This window comes from Ostrinia nubilalis, chromosome 17, assembly GCF_963855985.1.
Source record: "Ostrinia nubilalis chromosome 17, ilOstNubi1.1, whole genome shotgun sequence".
In the NCBI taxonomy this organism is placed as follows: Eukaryota; Metazoa; Arthropoda; class Insecta; order Lepidoptera; family Crambidae; genus Ostrinia; species Ostrinia nubilalis.
The window spans coordinates 8,140,114-8,163,447 of record NC_087104.1 but is presented as its reverse complement, the minus strand read 5'-3'; the positions used below and the strand labels follow the sequence as shown (position 1 = coordinate 8,163,447).

Here is a 23,334-nt window from a genome sequence, read left to right as displayed (position 1 = left end):
TGATAACAATTTAGAGAAGCATTATTCAGGGTTACATAACAAAAAAAAAATTTGGAAAAAGTGAAGATTTGTGGCAACACGAGTAAAAAGACCGTCACCTGGAGTAGAAATTTTTGATTTTTTTTAAATGCCCATTATTTTGAAAATATGCCACATAGATTTTTTTTATATTTTTCTGATAACCAGCATAACTTGCCTCAACACCCAGTTCCGGCTTGACGTTACATTACGGGACACCCTGTATATTTAGCTTTGTATTTGTTTAGTTTGTTACAATTATTTTTGCACAAAACCAGCAAAATTATAAACTAAGCACCTCGATCACAAATCACCCGTCCTTACCAATGATCGATTTGCGCCGCCATTTATAAAATTAAATTATCTGTGTTGATTTCATTACCCGACTGCCCAGAAGGAGGGTTATTTAATAAAATGTTAGTGGTTTGGTATGGAAAATTATTGGCCTACGCCTCAGAAATTTTCAAAAAGGCCGCAGTGCCTACTGTGTTGGTTATAGACTTTTCGCCCAGTGAATCTGAAATTATATTTCTTTAATAATTGTAAAAATCTAAAAGCATTTTCTAAAGGCTGTTTAAGTCGTTTAGCCAGCTTGGTCATGAGACGTTTCGGGTCTATTATCTTCGCGTGAAGTTACCCTTTTAATTCAATAAGTTTTTTGAAAAATATACATATTTGAATACGTAACTATATCTATCTAATAATGCATAATACATGTATTTATTGCATTTTGCTCTATTTATGCATATTTTATCTATGTATTGAAATAATTGATGCATTTTAGAAGGCATTTTATAGTATAGCTAGCGAGTCTATTTTTTCAAAGTGAGATTTTTTAAGCTGAAAATGAAAGATTGTAATGAATATCATCAGGTACAGTGCATTGGGATGTTGCAATTAAGTATGCTTTTTAATTTCAGAGTCGAAAGAGAAGGAGAAGGAGTCTAGCTGAATTGCGTCCGCCGAGGACTGAACAGACAAACCACCGCCAATTGATTATATTTTAGAGAGAAGCTGCTGTTTACCGAGAGGTGCCGCGGCCGCGCCGCGCATCCGCCGCATTACGTTTCGTTACTCGGAATACGACGTCGTTCGATCTCATCTCACCCACGACACCCACCCGGCTGCTACGATCGAACCATGTCGTAGCCATCTTAGTTTAGTCCTTAGTTTATCACATTGATTTTTTTTTCGTGAAAAAATAAATTATGGTAACCACATTCGATTTTCGACAGCGAAATTAACAATGAATTTTATAATTTTAAAACAGTTTTATTTTGTACGTTTGGCCTAAGTTAGGTATCGTTTCTGAAATTACGAGTCTTTTATTATAGTTTAACGTTTAAGACTTTATTTTTAAGATGAGATATTTTAATCTGCAGTTATTTTGAATGGCTATTATATATCTAAGATGCAGAGATGCTTAATCTTTATGTATGTTAAGCTTTAATATTTTATTAGTAAATGTTTAAAATTTGGCCCCACGAGACCACACCCGCCCCGGGCCCGCGCCCCTCGATCGGATCCTTGCGTGTGATATTTTGTGGTAGGTATGCTAGATGTTTTGCGGTAGGTATTTTTATGCTGCCTTTACATGACATATTATTTTTAATTTGAGCCTAAAATATATGATTGTTTTATATTTTTTATACTTAGAGATTTTGTAAATTATTTTCTAGTTAAGAAGAGTTCACGGAATTTATTTAAACGCACCGAAAGATCGTCCGTCTAGGCTCAAAGTCGGCCGGGGTCGCCTCCGGCTGGGCGACTGTAGAACACTATCGACGAGTATTTTGTGGCTACCTATAAGGTCTTGTAACTCATGTAATCGAATCATCTATGGATATTTCTAATATTTTTGTATTACCAAACGATGTAACGAGGTCTCGTATAAAGCTTTTTTTATGTATCTTTACACAAATATCACATATCTAATCGACGTACACTTTCACACAACTTATAATTAGGAATAATATTTTGATACCAATATTCACTGCATTTCTTTTGATATACCTAGTATATATTTACCTACTCTTAATTTTCGTAAGGTTGTAAGTAACTTTTACCGCCATATATGTACAGTATGGTTATAGGTATATGTACCCAGTACTTTAACGTTTTATCTGTGTAACACATATCATGCGGATGTAAAATGTAACTCTGAGAGGCTGAATGTAGTCCGGATCTCCGGAGTAAACTCCACTTCCCCCAACACTGCTCAACCACTCTGTGCTGACGCAATTATGCTCTATCTGAATGGCTGACTCGGTTAACTCTTTAGAATTTTTATAAAAATTTTACCCTTTTTGAACAATTTTGCGAGAGCATAGTTAGCGTGAGTGCACTGTCCAGCGTCCGTATGGCTTGCTTGCGCCGGCCGCGCGCGCGGCGTTCCGTTGCATGGCCGCCCCCGCCTGTCAGCACTGTCAGTCAGGACTCAGGAGGCGGCCGCGGCTTTGTTCGTACAGTGGCTTGGTGCTAGTTTCGTATTGTGCGCGGATACAACTCGCTTCAGTGTCTCGGACCAATATCTTAAAGCTATTTTAGTCTCCTTATCGGTAATCCTTCGCTTTGTGTGTCAAATATGTGCGAATTTCTTGTAATGTAAACATATATTATTGAATCATGTGTATATCGACCTGTATAATGGTTTAGAATTATCTCTGAATTTTCTTCTATAAGGATATTTGATGGAATTCAATAGTGATTGAGAGCTGGGGTGACCGCGCCGTTGGTGATTGTGTCCAAATTGTTGTAGGTTAGTATCGAATGATGCCAATATTAAAATATCTAGGAAAGAGGGTTAACTCGCGCCGTCACGCCAGCCAGCTCCACAGACTGGGTCGTTATTGTATTAACACATTTATTTTTATAAGGGCGGGCCAGTGTGATATCTATACTATGAAATGGATAAATAAATATGTATGATCTGTAAAAATGCTTAAGTGAGTCTTTATTTTTTATCTTCCCTTCCCCTCATAACATAAAGCATAGGTACACACGCATACAGTTGCAAACATAATTTAGAAACCAGTCTTTCTCAGTCTTTGAGGAACTACTTGCAAATGAACAGATTTTGATGAGATTCTTTTAATATGCTTAGGCCTTTGATTCTTGCAAGTCAAGACGAATGAAACGTCACAGTACAAATACACAACAAACCTATCACTAAAGAAATATAAAAAATAATTCACACCAAAAATATTTAGTAAGATCTTGTAACCCTTGTCAAGGTTTCTTGAACGCGATTACTTTACATTAGGAGGTTAAGAGTGAGAAAATAAAATGAAGTTACGATACTGTTACGATTTATTGGACCATGATCAATCTAGATTCTAGATAGACACCATAGATGACGACATTCGCGAAATTCTGCCGGTGCCAGATTTTAGAAGTTTGTGGACATAACAAGCAGTCCCGCTAGTGGTCCCACAGGAACGAGTAGAAAAAAAAAGGCTTGGAAATTGAACCCTTGAAAATCTTGAAATGCAGTTCCTACTTAAATTAGGAACGATATAATAAAATAATGTCACTATAGTTACTGTTACGATTTATTGGACCATGATCAATCTAAATAGACACCGTAGACGACGACGTTCGCGAATATGTGCGGGTTCTCGAAGTTGGTGGTCACGAACATGTCCCGTTCGTGGTCCCAGGAACGAGTGGAACAAGAAGGCTTGGAACCCTTGAAATGCAGTTCCTACTTACCTACATTAGGAGCGATAGAATAAAATCAATGCTGCGATAGTTAGGTACTGTTATGATTTATTGGACCATGATCAATCTAAATAGACACCGTAGACGACGACGTTCGCGAATATGTGCGGGTTCTCGAAGTTGGTGGTCACGAACATGTCCCGCTCGTGGTCCCACAGGAACGAGTGGAACATCTGCACGCCTTGCTGCCGCTGCTGGCCGATCGTCACCACCACTATTATCCGGTACCTGCAAAAATTGACGATGATCGATATTTTTCAAAAGATCTTTGCGTCATTGGTCATTTAGTATATCGCAGGAGAAATACCCTCGTGTAGGTAGGTAAGTACGTAACTGAGGCAAAATGATTGGTGATAATGAAGATTCTATAGAACCCATCTTATGTCTTTTAGAAGACTTTTAGTAATAATGTAAGTATTCTTAGTAATTATGAATGATAAGAGTGAATGTTACTGAATCTTTATTATTATGTAACCCATCTATGTTAAGACTTCAGTCGGTTACAGACACTACATTACAGCAAAATCTTAACTTAATTTTCAACCAGCCAGCGTACGGTAGGTATTAATTAAGGGCACCCACTGGTCGCGAAATGTCCATGGTCCTTCGTGCCGGATTTATTGATTTAGTCCGTTCAACTAACCATTACCGAAAATTTCGAGGCCAAAGATATGAGAGCGTAGGGCATTGGCGATTCGTGGCGGGGTGCTGACCCACAGATTCGCTCGTTGTACTGCGCAGGTAAAACTAACCCTATTTAAAGCCTACTGCCAAAGTTTCTACACGAGTGGTCTGTGGACCAGTTTTACGCAGCGGTCCCTTGGTGCCCTACGAGTCCAATATAATAACATTTTCAGGGCTCTATTTCGACTACCTCGGTACTGTAGTGCCTCGGGCATGTTCGCGGATGCTCACATTGACGATTTTCACTCAATTATGCGCAAAACAACTGCGTCTGTGTTACAAAGACTGAGGACAAGTGGGAATGGAATCCTGAAAATGATTGCTGAGAGGCTGGACTCAGCCGTCTATGGTCGCTTTGTTGACTTACACATTAGGCATGTGAAGCTATACAGCGTCCATAGATAAAGAGTCAATATACAGAACCCATGATGTACGACTAACATATTTCTAAGAACATTGTTACTAACTCTACTAATATAGTCTCTAAGTTCAAATTGTTACTAACCAAACTATGGACTGCTTTTGTCTGATAATAAATGATTTTTATTTTTTTATTATTTATTTAAAGTGGACATTGTGTCCACGTAGGTTTTGTGTGTCAAAAAGGTAGTACATAGTTAGTTTAAAAAGGACCCACCATTTCACTAGTTTGATTTTCTAACACTTTCGTCTGCAGCAATAACAATAAAAACAAGATAATGCGGACATTCCAGCCAAGAATGGTAATATGTACATCATTTTCGTCTTCTGAGCCCCTGCTATAATACTATGCGATGCGCATAACTCTATAGCTAGGGCTTTTTCGTTTTTCGTTGTGCATTATTTGTTTACGAAGTGCACTCTGACATTATAATGTGACGTGATTATGTCAAGCGAAGATTCTGTCACACTTACCTGTTAAAGTTTTCTTCTTTTATGGCGTTTCGTACAGTTTCTGTTAAGCTGAGTGTTAAATCAGGAACGGTCTTTTCACTGTATTCGGCTTCCGCTAGCTCGGTGTCCACCAGTTCTTTTAGTATTTTTTGAACTCTTTCTTCACTAAAACGTTTTCTGGGATTCAATTGGTACGTCGGTTGATAAGTCCGAACCTGTTTAGTAGTATCTGGTTGAGTTTCCGACATGTTGTAGTGAGTAGTTTGATAGAGTTTGATCAATATTTATTAAAGAGTGGTTACTAAAAAAAGTTGCGGACTAGGTTTAAGTGTGTACTTGCTAACAAAATAGGAGACAATGGGTCCTATTGTTCCAAATACACCTAAGTTTGGTCCTAATTTAGCAGTCTTACACGCTAATACAAGAAGTAGGTACCCTCGGTCTCCTCTACTCTCTGTACAAGGCGCTGGGTGGGAACATGTAACTTGTGTTTTTTTGGTAGAATTTAGGGCTTTTTAAAGTAATTCGATTATTATGGAATATGTTATTTACTTAAAATTAATATATTCACCGGTTTAGTTTTATTGCTAGTTCTTCGGCCCATTTCACTCAATCGACAAACTGAAAATCTTTTATATTCCTTGGACATTTTTATTCGAAGTTTTACTTCCAAAATTCTCAAATAAATTGTATTGATTTCACTTTATAATTATGAAATTATTATATTAATAATGTGGCCATCTAGATTAAAGAAGGGGACTATCTTCGCGTCCATGGAGTGTCACTTACACGATTATATTAATTATCTCCAAGCCGTAATTTAAAATTTTAAAAACATAGACGTCACTGTCAAAGTTCTGTCAATGTCAGTCAGTATCTGTTTGTGTGTGTTTTACGCGCTATGTTTACCGCAGTTTACCGATTACTTTATTTACTAACCGAAACGTGTTTTTAATTACTCTTTTTCTCAGTCTCTAGCTAGACAATTACTTGGTGGTAAAGTAATTCATTCAAGTTCATAAATGTGAAGCAACATGAGTAAACAACTTTCGCTCGATGTGTATTTCAACAAGTCAAAATCAAGTGTTATTTCACCACTTCCGAGCAAATCTATCATGAATAGTGATCATAAACTAACCAAAGTTGGTAAAAAACGTAATCTATCTTTAAGAAAATCTGTTACTCCGTCCAAGGCTCCTAAAGTGACTCCTCATAAAAACGATCGAGAGGTCATAAATTTGTGCAGTGACGAGGATGATGACGATCTCAGAGGTCAGACAAGTGATAACATTACACCGCCAAAACGTGATGCACACGAGCTGATTGATGTGCAAAATAAGGAGGCTGCTAGTAAGCTTATAGCAAATAATGACAAAAAAGGGCATGGAATAGTGAATTTGCTTACATATGAAGATGAAGAAATTAGCATAAAAAACGAATTTGAAACTCCCAAAAAGAGTGATGGAAATGATACGGACTCATCACAAAATACTATAATTTATTCACCACAAACTCCTACCAAAGCTCAACAAACACCTACCATTACTGCACCTTCAGTATATCAAAGCCCTCCATCAGCAAACAAATATTTTTCACCAAATAAGAAAAGAGCTGTGTTTAAAAAAAAAGTATCAGTAAGGAAACAGCTGCTTAAAAATGATGATGAAGTAAACAATGATGCACTATTTCACAATGCTTGTTTAGGAATGGATGATAAAAGTAAGTTATCTTTATTTATTCAATATGTAAATATTTATTTTCATTAACTAAGCAATCAGATAAATATGACTAATAGCAAATACAAAGATCTTATTTATTTTTAATATTTTCAGCCATATTTCTATTGAGTATAGTCAATAAGTGTAAGAATAATAACTCCCTTTGGCATTTACTTGACGAAGAGTCTCAAAGTTTGCTATTAAGATGTATGCATGTTGTGAAACCTGGCATGAGGCTAGTATGCCGACTCTACTGGCACAAAGAAGGCTGGTACAAGAAGGAAAAACTCAAATTTATACTCGCTGGAAACGATGATATTGATGACCCTACCTTGCATGAGGTGCTCCAGTCTTTGGAAGAAAATGGCTTTCTGACTTCAGATGGTAAGTTGATTTAATAGAGAAATAGACTATGGTCAGACAAAATGTTGTTATACAAATTGACAAGTACAGTATTTCTCATTTGTTGATCTGTTTGCTTTTAATTAATACCTACAAGTTAAATAGTTGACCTCATAGAATAAAGATTTGAATTTGAATTTGAAATATCTTATTTCACATAATCACATATTTATTTTTATATTATTTCAGGCAACAGTCTGTCCTTTGAAGAATACACTTCTTTATTGAATGGTGATGAGTTGAAACAAATCTGTAAAGAACTCAAAATCAAAATAAGTTCTAAACAGGGTGCCATCGCATCTCTAAAGAGTTACAGTAGAGAGAAAAGTATTGTTACTTTTTTTAACACAAACAAAACTAACAACAATACTTCAAGAGTATTGAGAATGTGAGTGTTTTAAATGTTATCTATAGGGAGCGCGTGCACGGGTGACTTGTCACCGAGGCAGTATTATCCTTGACAGTATATCTGTTTCTTTTACACTTTTATAAAGAAAAAAAGAGAGACATACTGTTACGGTAGCAAAAGTCACCCGTGCGCGCGCGCCGTAAATTTAATTTGACAACGTAAATCAATGTTTGATGTATAATATTCACTTTCAGCATGAGCTCAAAGGCTGGTCCTTGCTATAAACTATCAGATGTAGCAAGAAGAACAATATACAAATTGTATATTCTGATGTATCTTGGAATTAATTACAACATAATAAGGGAAAAGAATTTAGAGTTAACACTTCTGTATGACAAAATAAACAGAGAGACATATCCAGTGGAGGATGACATGCTGGATGACGCAAGTGTTGTATTTAGAGAGAGAGCTGAGTTTGAAAGGTAGGTATTAAACAAATAATTATGGCCATATGTATTAAGATAAGTACATAATGCATCATTGAGTATTTAATCAAAATTCCTGTATTATTAGCATGCTATCATTTGTGACCTCTGACTTATGTGTTATCCACACCACTGAGCATAAATACTTTATACATTATATTTTATCCACACCTACTCTCATATAAATATATAATCTTTTTTTTTAGTTATGTAAAGGCCTTTGATGTTTATGAGGCATTCCTCATTGAAGATGTTTTAGACAAAAAAATCAAAACTGTAACAGAATCTTTTGAAGTATACAAAGGAACAAGTGAAATTGAAGTACAACGGTAAATATTCTTTATTTTGTGAGCAAAAAATGTTTTATTGTGACTTTATCATAACTAACAAGTAAAATTACTCTCATTTACAGCCAAAAGTCTATTCCGGATTGGTTAAGACGTTACACACCTTTAAATTTGTATATCAAAATTCTTGAATCTGGCATCCAAGATCTCAAAAAAATCAAGGACTATCAGTCAGCTCTTGAAATACTTCAGATGCTGATATCACAGGACTCATTCAGACAACACAAGAAAGCAGAATGGTATGCTGAGATGGCTTTAGTTTTGCAAAAATGTGACCAAAAAGAAGAAGTAAGTTTGTAATACTTTAGGAAAATGCTTGAATTGTAAATAATATTCATTCACTAGCTTTTGCCCGTGGCTTCGCCCGCGTAAAAATTATTAATCACTTTGTATGGAGAGATTATGTATAAATAATTATTTTAGGCGGCTGAAATATTATTAGAAGGATTCAGATCTAACCTATCAGAAGAAGCCAAAGATGTGATGCGACCCCGCGCTAAACTAGTCGCAAAGCATACAGCAAACCAAGAAATGAAGAACGAACTTCTAGATTATGCTAGTAAAGAACAAATATTGGAGAAAAACTTGCGCGGCGTTCATATTTACAAGCAGCCAATGGAGTAAGTGGAAAAAGCTTGTAGTCCGCCTGTATAGTCAATGTTTATACAGGGTGACAGGATACTCAACCTGTAGAGACCTCAAGTATAACCCCTTTCAAGGTACCTATAGGTCGAGTATCCCAATCACTCTGTATAGTGCTTTATGTACCTTTCATGTATTACAATGGCTAGAGTTCGATAATATTTAAATGTGTCGTTTTTTGTAAAATCATTCTGAAAACAAAAGTAGAAACATAGTCAATCGAATAGTTTTTTTAATTTCATTTTATCTATTTTATTTCAATAAATATCTTTTAATTTCAGTCGAACACAGCAGAAAGGCAAACTAAAGTTTGAGACGCGCCAGTCTGGCGAGAGAACTGTACAAGATGTAGAGGAATACTGCTTGTCAGAATATTTAAATAAAGGCGAATTCACAAATGGTAAGCATAAAGTATTCAGTTATTAGAATATTGATGGTCTTTGAACATGATTAGATAGTCAGCTTTTCTATCAGGCAGATAAAGTGCTAAACAGTTTGATTAACAAGATTATTTGCTTCTAATTATAAAATTAGGAGCCGGTTTTTCACCCTATTGATTAGTAAAGTTGTTATTGCTTAATGTTATTAGTAATGTTAATTATGAAAAATCTAAAACGTTAAAATAACGGTATCGTTGTGGCCAATGAGATGCTGTCATAGTGACATTGACAATACGTCAATGTCACGCTAGCATCAAACGTATTACTTTTCTCTATGCGTGAGAATAGAGGGACGCGCGGAGACGACTCCGCGCGCTTTTGTGCTAAGTGATGAATTGTATCTAAAATAAGGCAATATAATGTGAAAGATGAGTATCCAGTGTTTTATTTATGAGAATAGATCTACCGGCCTCTAATAGTAAGTATGAAAATATTCTTTATACTTTTTAGGTATGCACTGGGAAGGCAGGATTATAACGACGATGTTCTTCCTGTTATTCTGGGACATAATATACTGGAAGCCTCCCGGTTGCGTAGGCGTGTTCCTGACTCGCTTCCAGAAATTGCCGCTGGATTTGTTTTGCGAAAGCTTCTATAAGAACAGGAGCGAGTCGATAGAAGCGCGGCTGTCGTTGATAGAGCGCTCCTCGGTCGAAGAGTTGCTGTGGATTATGCAGTCGAAGTGGTGTACTAGGTCAGAAAGTAAGTAGATCATCATTTTGTTATTAAGTACTTTACCTTTGCAGTTCTATGGTAACTACCAGTGGTAATAAGGGTTATACATCGCATTCTAGGTGTAAGCTGTTTTCAAACGCGAAAAAGCTTTTGCGACTCGCAGGACTCGCAAGATACTCGCAGGCTGCGAGTGACTTGGCGAGTCACTAAAATAAAAATGTTTGATAGCGAAACCAGTGTATTTCATACGACGAAGTATTTGTTGGCATTTTCTGAGTATTTTAGTATCGCTTGTTATTTAGCGTTATTACTGTTTTTATTTTATCTGGATATACCTCTTAGTTTAAAACTTATTACGTTTTTTTTAGAATAAGTAATTGGAAGAAAAGAAATTCTATAAAAAATAAAAATAAAAAAAAACAAAATTATTGACCTCTTTTTTGTCGATAAAAATAGGTCTAGTTTCACCTATTTCCATATGTGCACTTTATCAAGACACACTGTATATTTAATTATTTGTCACACAGCCGAGCACTCAGGCCTCAGCCGCGACAGCATGTCGTGGGAGCAGGTTTGCGGCGTGGTCACGTGTCTCGGCGGCGGCGCGCTGGCGGCGTTATGCCGGCGACTCGCGCGCGACTACCGCCACGCGCACTCGGGATTCCCCGACCTTACGCTGTGGAACACTAGGACTAACCAGGTGAGGCTCCTTTAATATGTCATCTGTGTTAAATTTAAGCTCTATGTTTTTCAAATGAAGTTTCTGTCATAAAGCTACTTTTTCTCAAACGCAAGCCAAACGCTTCACGAATATTTGCTGTGTTTTTGTAATTTTAGTTTCAAAACTAAGGTGTTCGGACTTTCTGAATAATAAATCTGATGTTTCGTCTTTGTTAGCGCGTGAACTTTACCGTGATACCGAATTGCTCATCAGCTGGAATGAAATTGGAGCGCGACTGGAGATGAAGTGCGAATTAATTGGAGACATTACAAATTAACACTTATTGCACAATCGGCCCAGGTGGGGGGACAATTAGTATAAATGATGCCGTTTTGTCAAATATTCTGAGACATGTCAAAAAAGCTCATAGTCTGAAAAGAGAAACCGTTTTAAGTTGTTACTTACAACATAATACGAGTACACTTTAAAAAAACTTGGCGAGAACAATAGCTAACAAACACTCGGGTGTTTATAGGCAAACGATACCGATAACGACATTTTAGTGCCGTGTGCAACGCGTAGTACTCGCAAATTTGTACGTGTGTACATTCATTATAGTCAACCATTTATAGTTAACCAATCAAAAAAAAAATGCCTTATTATTTCAGATAAGGTTCGTCGAGGTGAAAAGCGACACAGACCGGCCCTCCATGAAGCAGATTCAATGGATGCACTACTTGCAGCAGAATGGCATCGACACAGAATTTTGTTACGTGGGCGTTCATACAACCAGGTGTAAAGCTAGGTCCATCTCTTGATGTATATCTTTATAATGATTATTATTATACGTAACAAGATATTGTTGTTTAGTACAAGCGTTCAGTCAAATCGTTTAAATTGAGGTGCTATGAAAGGATAATAAACTCGAGTTGCAAGCCTGTATTACTAATTTTAGTATTTAGACCAGTAGCCGTTTAGAATCTATTTTAGTTGCTGATAGATATTTGATTGTCGTTTGTTTATAAAGTGCCAAAGTATATTCGTTGGATCTAAAATTCCAAATTGTACGTTACTAAAGTTTAGTTTATCCTATTTTGATGTAGTCATTACGTTTAATTCAGATCATGAACTTTGTGATTAGTATAATATGTTGGCTATATTAGTCATAAGCCACAATTAAGCTGTGCATTTTTTTGGTGAAATATGTTAAGTACATAATTAAGATTGATTTTAAATCAATTTTAAAGTAACTAACATAATTTAAATGTTTAAGTGGTCACTAATAATTAAGTCGTTATAATAAGTCTTACTTGACAAAACTGGGTGCTATTTGCAGAGTAATTATAAGTGATGAATAATTGATTATCAAATAAATGATATTTTTGTAAATAATTGTGTAGTTTAAATTCATTCCTAATGAACTCATTTGTAAACCAAATTAGGCTGTGATAATCTATGCTTGATTCCTCTATGGATTTCTTCCTTGTCACATGAATTGAAAGACAGGAATTACTTCTTTGACATACTTGTTACTGGTTACTGCACGATTTTTTTATAAATAAACTTGCCAAACAGTATTGGGGTGAATATTTTAAGATTGATAAAGAATCTTCTTTAATCGCCTATCTACGCGCGCCTATGGTGATGTTTCCCGTCTATATCCCATTGCTGGCGATGTCTGCGGTGTCGGCGCTATCGGTGCTCTACCTCTACTGCAAGAACAGAGGTAACAGGAGGAAAGGCTACGTAGATGTCTCGCAGAAACCTTCCACGCACGACCAGAGCCCAGGCGATTAAAGGATTTTTGATAATAATGATCTCTTGTTAGTGATACTTTTAAATGTTACTTATAATAATTTTAATATATTATTTACTTGATTTTACACTTTTTGTTTGAGCTTCTCTAAAGTAGCCTTTGCTAGTAGGTTCTGGTAAATGAAAGAGATTTTTGGTAACAGATTATTTATTAAAATATATTCTACTAAAAATCGTAACATTGTATGTACATCAACAATACACCAACCTACGACCTGTAGGATATAAGGCACTTACTAATTAAACATTAAAATAATATACAACTTCTCAAACCAATCAAAAATCATACTAGTAGTCTAATGTAATAAACTTTCACCTCGATTTAATTTTTAAAATACCAAATAACTGGCAAGGGAACTTACATTGAGCATTTCATATAAACAACTTCGTAAATATTGACTCTACCGTGTATACAGGGTGTTAGGTAAATGGGTATATGAGCCGACACTAGCCCATGTTAACATGGTCATATAAATGGTATGGTGAAGTCAGAAAATTGATATCTTCATTTTAATTATTTTATTTTTCATACAAATCGGATTTTATAAAATTAATTTTGTATGAAAATTAAAAAAATTAAAATGATGATATCAAATTTCTGACTTCACCATACCATTTATATGACCATGTTAACATGGGCTAGTGTCGGCTCATATACCCATTTACCTAACACCCTGTATAATATAATAAATTCCTAAGTATAAAATTCTACAATATGTAGATACAGTCTACAATCATGTATGTATAATAATCGTAATATACGTTAGCTGTGATAACGGGTTATGGTCATCATCTATACAACAATATATTTATAAATATCCATTCCCTGTTTACAATATTACAAACAACAAAATTAAACCTGTCCAGATTAAAAACAAACTCAAAAAGTACTTTATAAAAATGAAAAATATTACAAAACACCAATTAACCCATCAGGGCTATAGATATTGATAAGAAAATATTACGTTACACAGCCTACATAATTAATTGCACTTTACGGGTAAGTCTATCATCTAATACAATTTAATGTAAACATTATATAAATAATTTTGTCTCTTGGCAAAGTAGTAAACACCTACACCTATATTAAATTTATCTTAAAATAACGGGCACCTTCTGGTTAATCCTACTAAAAGCTATAAAATGTTGCAAATACAACGTTAAGGTCTTCAAACGCATGTTTCATTTCATTACATATAAATAGGGTAACAAAATATCACTGCTAAGACAAATTTTGACTATTTAATTTATACCTAATTTCAAGGTAGCAGCATTGTTTTTGCAATGAAGACGAATAGTATTATCTGAATCGATTGTCTTACATTATAATAGTGTGATATCTGAGGTCCTCAATGATGTTGGCTCTGGACTCCTGGTTACAGATAGGAAAACGATATTATAACCACAGTTTTTATTTTCCGTAACCAAAGAACCACCCATAATTATAAAAACCATCACCACCGGACACCGGTTAACACATTTTAATAAAAAGCAATATAAATTAGTTTCAATGAGATCTATTAGAAAGTGTGATAATTTAGAATTTCGTTTTTGAATCGGTTAGGTACACAAATGTGCTGGATACAAAGTCTTTCATTGTCTGTCTGTGCAATCAATAAGATTATGTACCTACACATTACGTATGTAGTTATTTGGTGATAAAAATAGTATTTGAAAGCTACCTCATTGCCACTACCAAAGTAGTGTTTACAATACAACAAGACACATCTTCATATTAATTTGTTACATGTTGGTAAGAAGTCGAATATATCCTTGTAAACGATTAACAAAATAAATATGTATTAGGATGATAAGTTTGACATTTTCATATTTGTTAGTCATATCTTTTTGGTTACAAATAGAGAATAGTTGAACCGATGAAAGAAATGGCAATAATTACAATTTCCTCTCAAAAGTCGATCGTTTACAGGCGCCTGCATACTCTCCGTACAGTTTTACAAGTATAAAAATAAAGCCCACCACAGTGTCTAAAGCCGTCCCTGAACCATGTTAGTCCGCGTTGTGCGATCGCGTTAAAGTAATGCGTTCTCACATGTTGGGCTCCTGCTTGAAGGGCGCGGGCTCGAGGAAGCCTTCGGGTAGCGGCACATGCGGTACTAGCGGCGGCGACGCGCCCAAGGGTGACGCGCTCGGCGCTGCTGCTTCCTCCATGCTCTCCATGGCTGTGTCTGTTGATGCACCTGGGGGACAGAATATTAATTTATTAGGAGATTGTGGTGTGGCGGATACTGACGAGGTTTAACGGAACAGCCAAAAGGCCTATTTTGATGTTTGAATGAAGTAAACTGGATGGTAATTTTGTGCCCTAAAGACATTGAAACGATATAGTCTGCATGAAGTTCTTTGGAAAACGTTCGATGGTGTTTTAAAATCACAGAGTATCCATAAAACACGGTATTCGAAATTGGATAAGAATTTATGAAAGTAGTTATGCGAGTGCGACGTACAGTCCACAGTACGTCAAACTATACATAAGATCCCAGTGTTAAGGTTGATGTAACGTTGCTGTACATAGACCGCTTATCGCTAGCGTATCTCTCTGGGCATTAATGACAGGCTCAATATTGGTGGAGAAAATTAAATACCCGGTTCAACACCAGACGATCCAGGAACGTGGTAGATCGTCTGGCGTGGACCCAACTCATATTAACATTTTGTCAGATTCTCACCTCCTAGCAGCATCTCCTGAAGCAGACTATCGACGTGCGCGACTCCAAACAGCTTGGCAAACTGTATCTGCTCGATCATCTGCCACGTGATGCTCTGCAGCGGCGGCAGACACAGCAGCAGCTCGCCGAAGCGGCCGCGGCCGTCGTACTGCCGGTCGCTGATGTAGTCCTCCAGGTTGATTTGGACTTGGTAGCGGAGTTGTTTGATCTTTTGCGGCTGGGATAGGCCTTTGGCGTCTGCGGAGAGAAATGTCTACTTAGAAATGTAGCTCAGTTGTATTCCACGTGACTTATTAACTGTGTGAACTTTAGCGAAAATTTATTTATGAGAAGAAGTGATGACATTTATCAACGATAGCAGCCCGACGCGAAGTACCGTATTTGTGGTGTCAAGCCCCAGAAGGGGGAGAATTGACTATGAGAAGGGACATTGATAAGAGAAATTTGTAGGGAGTCAAGCAAAGCGCCCGGGGAAAAGAGCCCAGAGCAAGTACCCGCACGCTCTCCCGAGATTCGGTTCGTACGCCGTGAGGCAGGAAGAACCATGGGTAAATGCATACAAGATATCTTCAGAAGTGAAGTCTTAGAGCGAATTCACAGTAAAATTAAACTTAGCAATGACAAATTTAAAATAAAAACTTGAAAAAATCGAACTGCCTAAGGCGGGGATTGTTTGCGAAGCGACTTTAGAGTCTTTCTTAGTGATTAGTTACTAAGAAATTTTAATATAATGTCCAGAAAGTAATACGAGTACATATGATTCGGCCATTGGTGGAAGCATACCTACGTATGCCATTGGATTTAAAAATATCAGTTTTATCGTTCTGATTTCATAAGCTAACAATAACTGAGTTTACACGTGGATTGTGAGTTGTTGTGACCTTAGTTAATACAAATAATAGTAGAAGACAATAATATTGTGGTGTGAAACGTGCTAAAAATAATCCTTTTGTCAAATAGCATTATATTATTAACATATTTTACTAGAGGCAACTCACAAAAAACGTATTACTGACTAAACATTCAAACTAATTTCGGGTCAAAGACGTAAAACTTCTGGTAAAAACAGACAAAAAACTAATTTGCAAAAATACACTGATTTTGCTGACTGAAAACATGTGAAGGTATGTAAATATCGGTTTGAATAATAAATGCATTTTAAGAGCCACAGAAAAAGAGAAATCCCAATCACCCTGTAGAACTGTTGTCTGTTCGTTTTGCAATGGAGGGAATTCGAACCTTAACTTCGAACACCTCATATGTTCTGATTAATTTCGTTGCGGGTTCAATGACAGTTTAACTTTCCCCCGGGACAAACTTGACCTTCACTGGTTGGGTTTTTATCGGCGGTCAAGCTGTAGATCCTGGCTACACAGGAGTGGCAGCGGTGGGAACTAGAGGTGGGAATAGTCCCGTTGTAGAACTTGGTTTTATCAGGTCTTTTCATCTCCGCGAGTTTACATCGAAAACAAAACACGCAAGATGGCCCCCTACAGGATTACTATTCGACAAGGTCTCACATACGAGCGAACATTGACTCACGCACGCGTATTCTTGTTTAAGATGGAAAAAAATAAAGAAAATGGCGTACTAAATACTGTGCAGTATTTAACTGCCTAAATAATAATAAAAACACAGAATGTACTTTTTTAAGTTGCCTGAAGACACTGAGAGGTAAATAAGTAGTTAATAATGATGATAATTCATGCTAAATCATGTATTTCCTCCGCCATTTTCTGCGGTTTAGCACCTCACGTCACATCATTTTACCGAAGTCAGCCCTATAGCTTCGGCGCAGTACCGATCACTGACGTTTGTCAACAAAATGTTGCTTGACTCTTGAGACAAGCTAAATTACACCATATTGTTAATGACATTGAGCATACATTTTTTTAAATACCTTCGCGAAGTAAAACTTCTGTACGTAGTACTTATTATTATTCTGTGATAACACTTACTGGGGTCAAAGAATATGATGGCCTTGAGGCAGGCGAACTCCGTGTCATCGATGTCGATCTCGCGCAGGGGCTTCACGATTTCGTCCATCACGCGCATGCCGATCATGCTGATGTCTATGTCCATTCGCCCGTCTGTAAACAATGGTTGCTTTGTTGAATTTGAAGAGACAATGATAACAAACATGGAAGTGGGGAGTTCCCATTTCACTGTACTGCACACAAGATAAAAAAGTGTTAAAGTTTGTGAGATAAAAGGAAAATCCTGTTGCTAAGTTTACCTTAAACGTAAATCAAATACGATTTAAATAAATCAACTGCCTCAGGTTAGCTTCAACCCACAATCTATTGCTGGCTGACCAAGTTAAAGTTATTAGCATAATAAATGCAAAGAATGTCATTGGCAGATATTTTTTAAAATATGATTTAATCCCCTTTATAAAGAACTAGCTGACCCGGCGAACTTTGTTCCGCCTTAATGGCAATAAATAAGCAGACTTTTTTTTTAATTTCGAACGGGATAAAAAGTATCCTATGTCCTTCTCCTGGCTCTAAACTACCTCCCTGACAATTTTCAGCTAAATCGCTTCAGCCGTTCTTGAGTTATAAGTGGTGTAACTAACACGACTCTTTTATATATATACAACGTGTCCCAAAATTCAAGGATAAGCCGACGCCACAGGATGGACATAGTCATGACTACTTTAGGAAAAATAAGAAAAAAAATCTATCTCAATTGTTTTTTAACTTACACAATAAATTATGAAATTCGACGAAAATTGACACCTCTTATGATATTTTACATTACCACGACCACAATTTTTCAAATATTCCTGTTTTTCTGTTTATATCGGCAACTTAAGTAGTGCTGCTATTCACCCCACTTCTTAAAACCCCCAGAATCCTTGCAGTTTTTACACAATAGTTAATCAAAATATATTATTTCCTTAAAATTTTGAACGATTTTTACTTTCACTCCACTTTGACTCATCATTTTGTAAAAAAAAAGTATGAACACTACTGCGGCAAGTTTTTTATAAAGTTGACGCAACTATCCAAGATTCCAAAATGGTATAATACTCTAAGAAACCTAGTCGCAAAAAAGATATGCGTACCATTTTTACAAGCACTTCGCTTGTTAGTTAGTATGGGATAAATCTTGCAACTGAATTTAAAACCAGTTCTCCTCAACCGATTGAACTGAAATTTGGTATACTTGTGTATGTACGATGACAATGCAATATTATGGTACCATTGAGTTGGATGGAGTCTGGAGGTGGCCATAGGAACTCTTAACGAAACGGTGGAATTGCATCTAGTTTGGGTTCGTTGGACTTGTCTTTTCGAGCACTTTAGTGCTAGATGATGTCCAGGGTCGTGATGATGAAGTCAATTATAATTTTCAAACGAAGTCAAACTTGTTTTTAAAAAAGTTTTTTTTTATTACAACTTTATTTTAAACTTTTTAGTTGTTTCTCAATCTCATGGCCCAAGTGCTCGGGAAGACAAATCCAACGAACCCAAACTCGATAAGCTTCCGCCGTTTCGTTTAGGAGTTCCTATGGCCACCTCCAGTCTCCATTCAGCTCAATGGTACCATAATATTGCATTTTCATCGTACTTACATAGTTATACCAAATTTCAGCTCAATCAGTTGAGGAGAACTGGTTTTAAATTCAGTTGCAAGATTTATCCCATATTAACTAACAAGCGAAGTGCTTGTAAAAATGGTACGCATATCTTTTTTGCGACTAGGTTTCTTAGAGTATTATACCATTTTAGAATCTTGGATAGTTGCGTCAACTTTATAAAAAACTTGCCGCAGTAGTGTTGATACTTTTTTTTTACAAAACGATGAGTCAATGTGGAGTGATAGTAAAAATCGTTCAAGATTTTAAGGAAATAACATATTTTGATTAACTTTGGTGTAAAAACTGCAAGGATTCTGGGGGTTTTAACCTTCGGCAGGCAACACTTTTTTTGTATACGTAAAAGGCAACAGGGGTGACCAGTCACCCCACAAATATAATTTGAAATAAAATAGCTTTGTAATGAAAAATAAAACTTTTAATGATTAAATCTATTACTTTGTTTCATTATAAAACTAAAAATGCTTTCATTTAACAGTTTATATATTTTTAATAAATTATTTTTAACATAAAGCACAGTTAAAGCAAATATCTTTTCGATTTTCAGGGCATGAGGGTAGTTGACATTTATACGAGATGTCATAACTTTTTTGTTCAGTTTTCTTTGACACAGCACTCACCTTGCCTGCTTCTATAACTTTGCTGAAGGTGCACCCTCAGGAGGTCCCTCCCTAGTTCATTTTTAGAATGCCATATGTAATTGCTCTATAATTCTCGCATCTCTCGCAAGAGTTACTATATTTCGTCGAGGTGTTTGACTCCAAGGTGACGAAACCAAGAAGACTAAACATGTCTGTTCTTACATAGTAGCACATTTTGTTTGAATTGTGCTAGTAGAACGTCATCGTCGTAACAATTTTCGCTATTGGAAATAAAGTATTCCTCCTCCGACTGAACTGAGATTATTGTCTTCAATTTTAGAAATCTTATTATCATCTGAGCAGCGTTTATCATAGGAATTGACATCAGCAAGTCCAAAAAAGTATTTTTTGATTTGATCATCCGAAAACAAAGCCATTTTTACTCCAAAACCAACCATTTACTTTAGCAACACAAAAAAATAAAGTATACGTAAAAGGCAACAGGGGTGATGAGTCACCCCAGCAGTGTCAAAATATCAAAAACATGAACCTAACGCGATATGTTGACGCATGCAACTGATAGCTCTCCCTCCAATTAGAGAATAGACCAAAAGACAGAAAGACACAACAACTGCAACTAAACGTATGAAGACTTTTTTGAACTAGTGGGGTGACTGGTCACCCCTGTTGCCTTCCGAAGGTTAAGAATTGGGGTGGACAGCAACACTACTTAAGTTGCCGATACAAACAAAAAAACAGAAATATTTGAAAAATGGTGGTCATGGTAAAGTAAAATATCATAAGGGGTGTCAATTTTCGAAGAATTTCGTAATTTATTGTGTAACTTAAAAAATAATTGAGATAGTTTTTTTTCCTTATTTTTCCTAAAGTAGTCATGACTATGACCGTCCTGCGGCGCCGGCTTATCCTTGAATTTTGGGACACGTTGTATATATACAGGGTGTTAGGTAAATGGGTATATGAGCCGACACTAGCCCATGTTAACATGGTCATATAAATGGTATGGTGAAGTCAGAAATTTGATATCATCATTTTAATTAAAATTTTTGAAATTTCTGACTTCACCATACCATTTATATGACCATGGGCTAGTGTCGGCTCATATACCCATTTACCTAACACCCTGTATAAGACTTAAGTGAATACTGACATCGAACGGAATTATTACTCTGTGGTTTCGGTTAATCCTATCGGTCCTCCTTGAGTGAGGGTGGGATAACCGTGAAGGGTATTTTGATCGTTTCTAGTACTCGTGGCGTCAACCACAAGTCATTGACGAAAGCGATCTTTAATGGGTTCGGCGGCCTCGAGCCCCACATTACCTGCTCCGAGCGTCAAGTATAGGCTATTTTCCTGGGAATACTACTACTGACCGATGTTGTGCTTGGCGATGATGCAGTTGTTGCTGAGCAGCAGCACGTCGCTGAGGTGCAGCGAGCGCCGCGCGCAGCCCAGCAGAAGGTGCTCGCCCGCGTGCGCGCGAAGCAACGCCACCTGCCGGCGACAGGGAAACTTTAATGTCACGACGCTACTGCCATTGTATAGATCAGGGTTTCCCAATTTTTTTTTGCCAAGGAACCCTAATTGATTATACTTTTCCTAGCGGAACCCCCGTACAACTCCGCCCGCACGCCCTGCCCCTCCCTTGTGCGTAAACAAGTCGGTGCGGGCGAACAACGTCGGTCACGAAACGTGGGATAATATTTTTTTACGGAACCCCAGGGTTCCGCGGACCACCTTTCGGGAACCGCTGGTATAGATGACCCACGCTGAACTGTCCCACCAAACTCAATGACAGGGGGGCGCTACCATCGTTCAACTATATGGTTTCCAACATGGCAAAAATCGGAACCGGCGATTCGGTATTGACGGTGGCGCCCCGCTGTCAATATCATGGATAGGACAGTTCAGTATATTGGAACTACACTCGCGAGTAAAAGAACAAATTCGTTAGTACACAAGATCGCGTGGAAACAACTTCATGTAAGTGATTCCATACTTTTGCTCGCGAGTGTATAATAAGGAACTATAGTCTGGTCCGTGAGCACGTAGAGTTTTGTCCAATGACCCCAAGCTACCCATCCTTATCGCTCGCGCGTAATTAAGTTGCTGTCGCGCTCGCACACTCACTGCAAGCGCCCGTCGCACAGTCGCGACAGCAATATAATTCCGCGCGAGCGATAAGGATGGGTAGCTTCGGGTCATTGGACAAAATTCTACGTGCTCACACGGACCAGACTATACCACACAGTCACTAAAGAGAGATGTGAGAAGGGGGCGGGGCCGGTGTCGCAGCAATATGCCCAAAAACAGAACACATTGCTCGTGACAGCAATGACGTCATACATTGCTTGCGTAGTACTAAAGATTATTCGAACGTTGAGTACTGATACCACAGTTGATAATGAGTACATATTTTGATTACTTTGTGTGTGTGAATTTGTAATGCGACACTGAGTTTCGAACTCAGTGCATTAGTTGGCATCTCTCTATGTCTCTATGGGAACTACCAAGCTTTACTATTTTTAAGCTAACTCATTGTAAGAAAGAATACGCATATGGTTTGCTTATGCTAATTACAAAAAAATTATGCCTGCTCGTGCATACTAGCGGTGCATCAAACTAGCAAAGTCGCATGCATCCACGGAGCAGCCTGGTAATATCGACACACGGCTTAGAGTCCCCGCAGACACAATTAGACTTTTAGTTGACCGATAGTTGATAACGTCAATAAAATAGTCGGCACGGGAGCAATCCGCATAATCGCGACACGTTTCAAAATGGATCGTGAGCCTAGTGCGTTGCACGATACGGGACTATTCCCACCTCACGTTCCCACCACTGCAACTCCTGTGTAGCCAGGATCTACAGCTTGACCGCCACAAAAACCCAACCAATGAAGGTCAAGTTTGTCCCGGGGGAAAGTTAAACTGTCATTGCGATCATTAGCGTTGCACGATAGGAAGACGGTGGATAAGATGAACTTTAGAGCTAACACGACCTATATCCTCAATAGCTAAGTGCTTGTTCAAACTTAGTGCGGAGAAATGGCGGAAAAATACACACAAATGACTGTCTATATTTGTCTTAAAACGTTCCAGTTTAAAAAACTAGGCAACTAAATGAGTCACTTTTTCCATGTAAACAATTTCTTCTTATAAACATTCTAGTACTTTTGGCACATTACATGATTTCAATTTGGCACAAATTCCGCAGTACATTGCACTCCGAGCTTAGACGTAATACTACACAATTTGCCCTATAAATTTCGTCACTCTCCATGAGTAAAATCAGCAAAGGTTATTTTACAATCATTAAGGTACAGTCTACAACACATCACATTATACTTTTTATTGCAAAGTAACATCTATCACAACGACATAAAGACTACATTCTCACCTGGTCATCTAGATGCAGCTCCGTAAAGGCAGGGATGTACTTGGCCCACTCGACCAGGATCAGTAGCTGTTGTTTGATGGAGTCGCACACGTCATTGATCTTCGCTAGCTTTCGGTTGCTGAGTTCCGCGTCAGATACGTTTATCGTCTGTGCCAAGAGAAAAGGAGTTCTAATAAGTATAGTTTTTAAGCACATATTCCACCTTTCAGC

General features: G+C 37.3%; 4 protein-coding genes across 8 annotated transcripts in view; 2 read left to right on the top strand and 2 right to left on the bottom strand.

The window, feature by feature from the left end:
• The window catches only part of LOC135079995 (synaptic vesicle membrane protein VAT-1 homolog-like), a 45,044-nt gene extending 42,081 nt beyond the window's left edge, over positions 1-2,963 (top strand). For both annotated transcript variants that reach the window (XM_063974660.1, XM_063974659.1), the window contains exon 9: positions 939-2,963. In XM_063974660.1, coding sequence (XP_063830730.1) covers positions 939-970 — 32 coding nt within the window. In that variant the 3' untranslated portion in view covers positions 971-2,963. The remainder of the gene's footprint in view (positions 1-938) is intronic.
• Positions 2,964-3,784: 821 nt separating this feature from the next.
• On the bottom strand, positions 3,785-5,566 carry LOC135079701 (dynein light chain Tctex-type 5-like). The gene is made up of 2 exons (XM_063974313.1): positions 5,317-5,566; positions 3,785-3,966 (listed from the first exon to the last, which is right to left on the bottom strand). The coding sequence occupies exons 1-2, from the start codon at positions 5,541-5,543 to the stop codon at positions 3,801-3,803; spliced, it is 393 nt and encodes a 130-aa protein (XP_063830383.1). The 5' UTR covers positions 5,544-5,566; the 3' UTR covers positions 3,785-3,800.
• Positions 5,567-6,179: 613 nt separating this feature from the next.
• Positions 6,180-12,406, top strand: LOC135079990 (fanconi-associated nuclease 1-like). The gene is made up of 11 exons (XM_063974653.1): positions 6,180-7,014; positions 7,128-7,397; positions 7,605-7,803; positions 8,019-8,246; positions 8,456-8,578; positions 8,662-8,884; positions 9,020-9,216; positions 9,520-9,638; positions 10,129-10,380; positions 10,881-11,053; positions 11,683-12,406. The coding sequence occupies exons 1-11, from the start codon at positions 6,330-6,332 to the stop codon at positions 11,830-11,832; spliced, it is 2,619 nt and encodes an 872-aa protein (XP_063830723.1). The 5' UTR covers positions 6,180-6,329; the 3' UTR covers positions 11,833-12,406.
• A 553-nt stretch (positions 12,407-12,959) lies between these two features.
• Positions 12,960-23,334, bottom strand: part of LOC135079985 (transcription factor HNF-4 homolog) — a 59,075-nt gene continuing 48,700 nt past the window's right edge. For all 4 annotated transcript variants that reach the window (XM_063974644.1, XM_063974645.1, XM_063974643.1 and 1 more), the window contains 6 exons: positions 23,125-23,271; positions 21,099-21,219; positions 17,478-17,609; positions 15,520-15,756; positions 14,883-15,030; positions 12,960-14,201 (listed from right to left, as the gene is read on the bottom strand). In XM_063974644.1, coding sequence (XP_063830714.1) covers positions 14,153-14,201; positions 14,883-15,030; positions 15,520-15,756; positions 17,478-17,609; positions 21,099-21,219; positions 23,125-23,271 — 834 coding nt within the window. In that variant the 3' untranslated portion in view covers positions 12,960-14,152. The remainder of the gene's footprint in view (positions 14,202-14,882; positions 15,031-15,519; positions 15,757-17,477; positions 17,610-21,098; positions 21,220-23,124; positions 23,272-23,334) is intronic.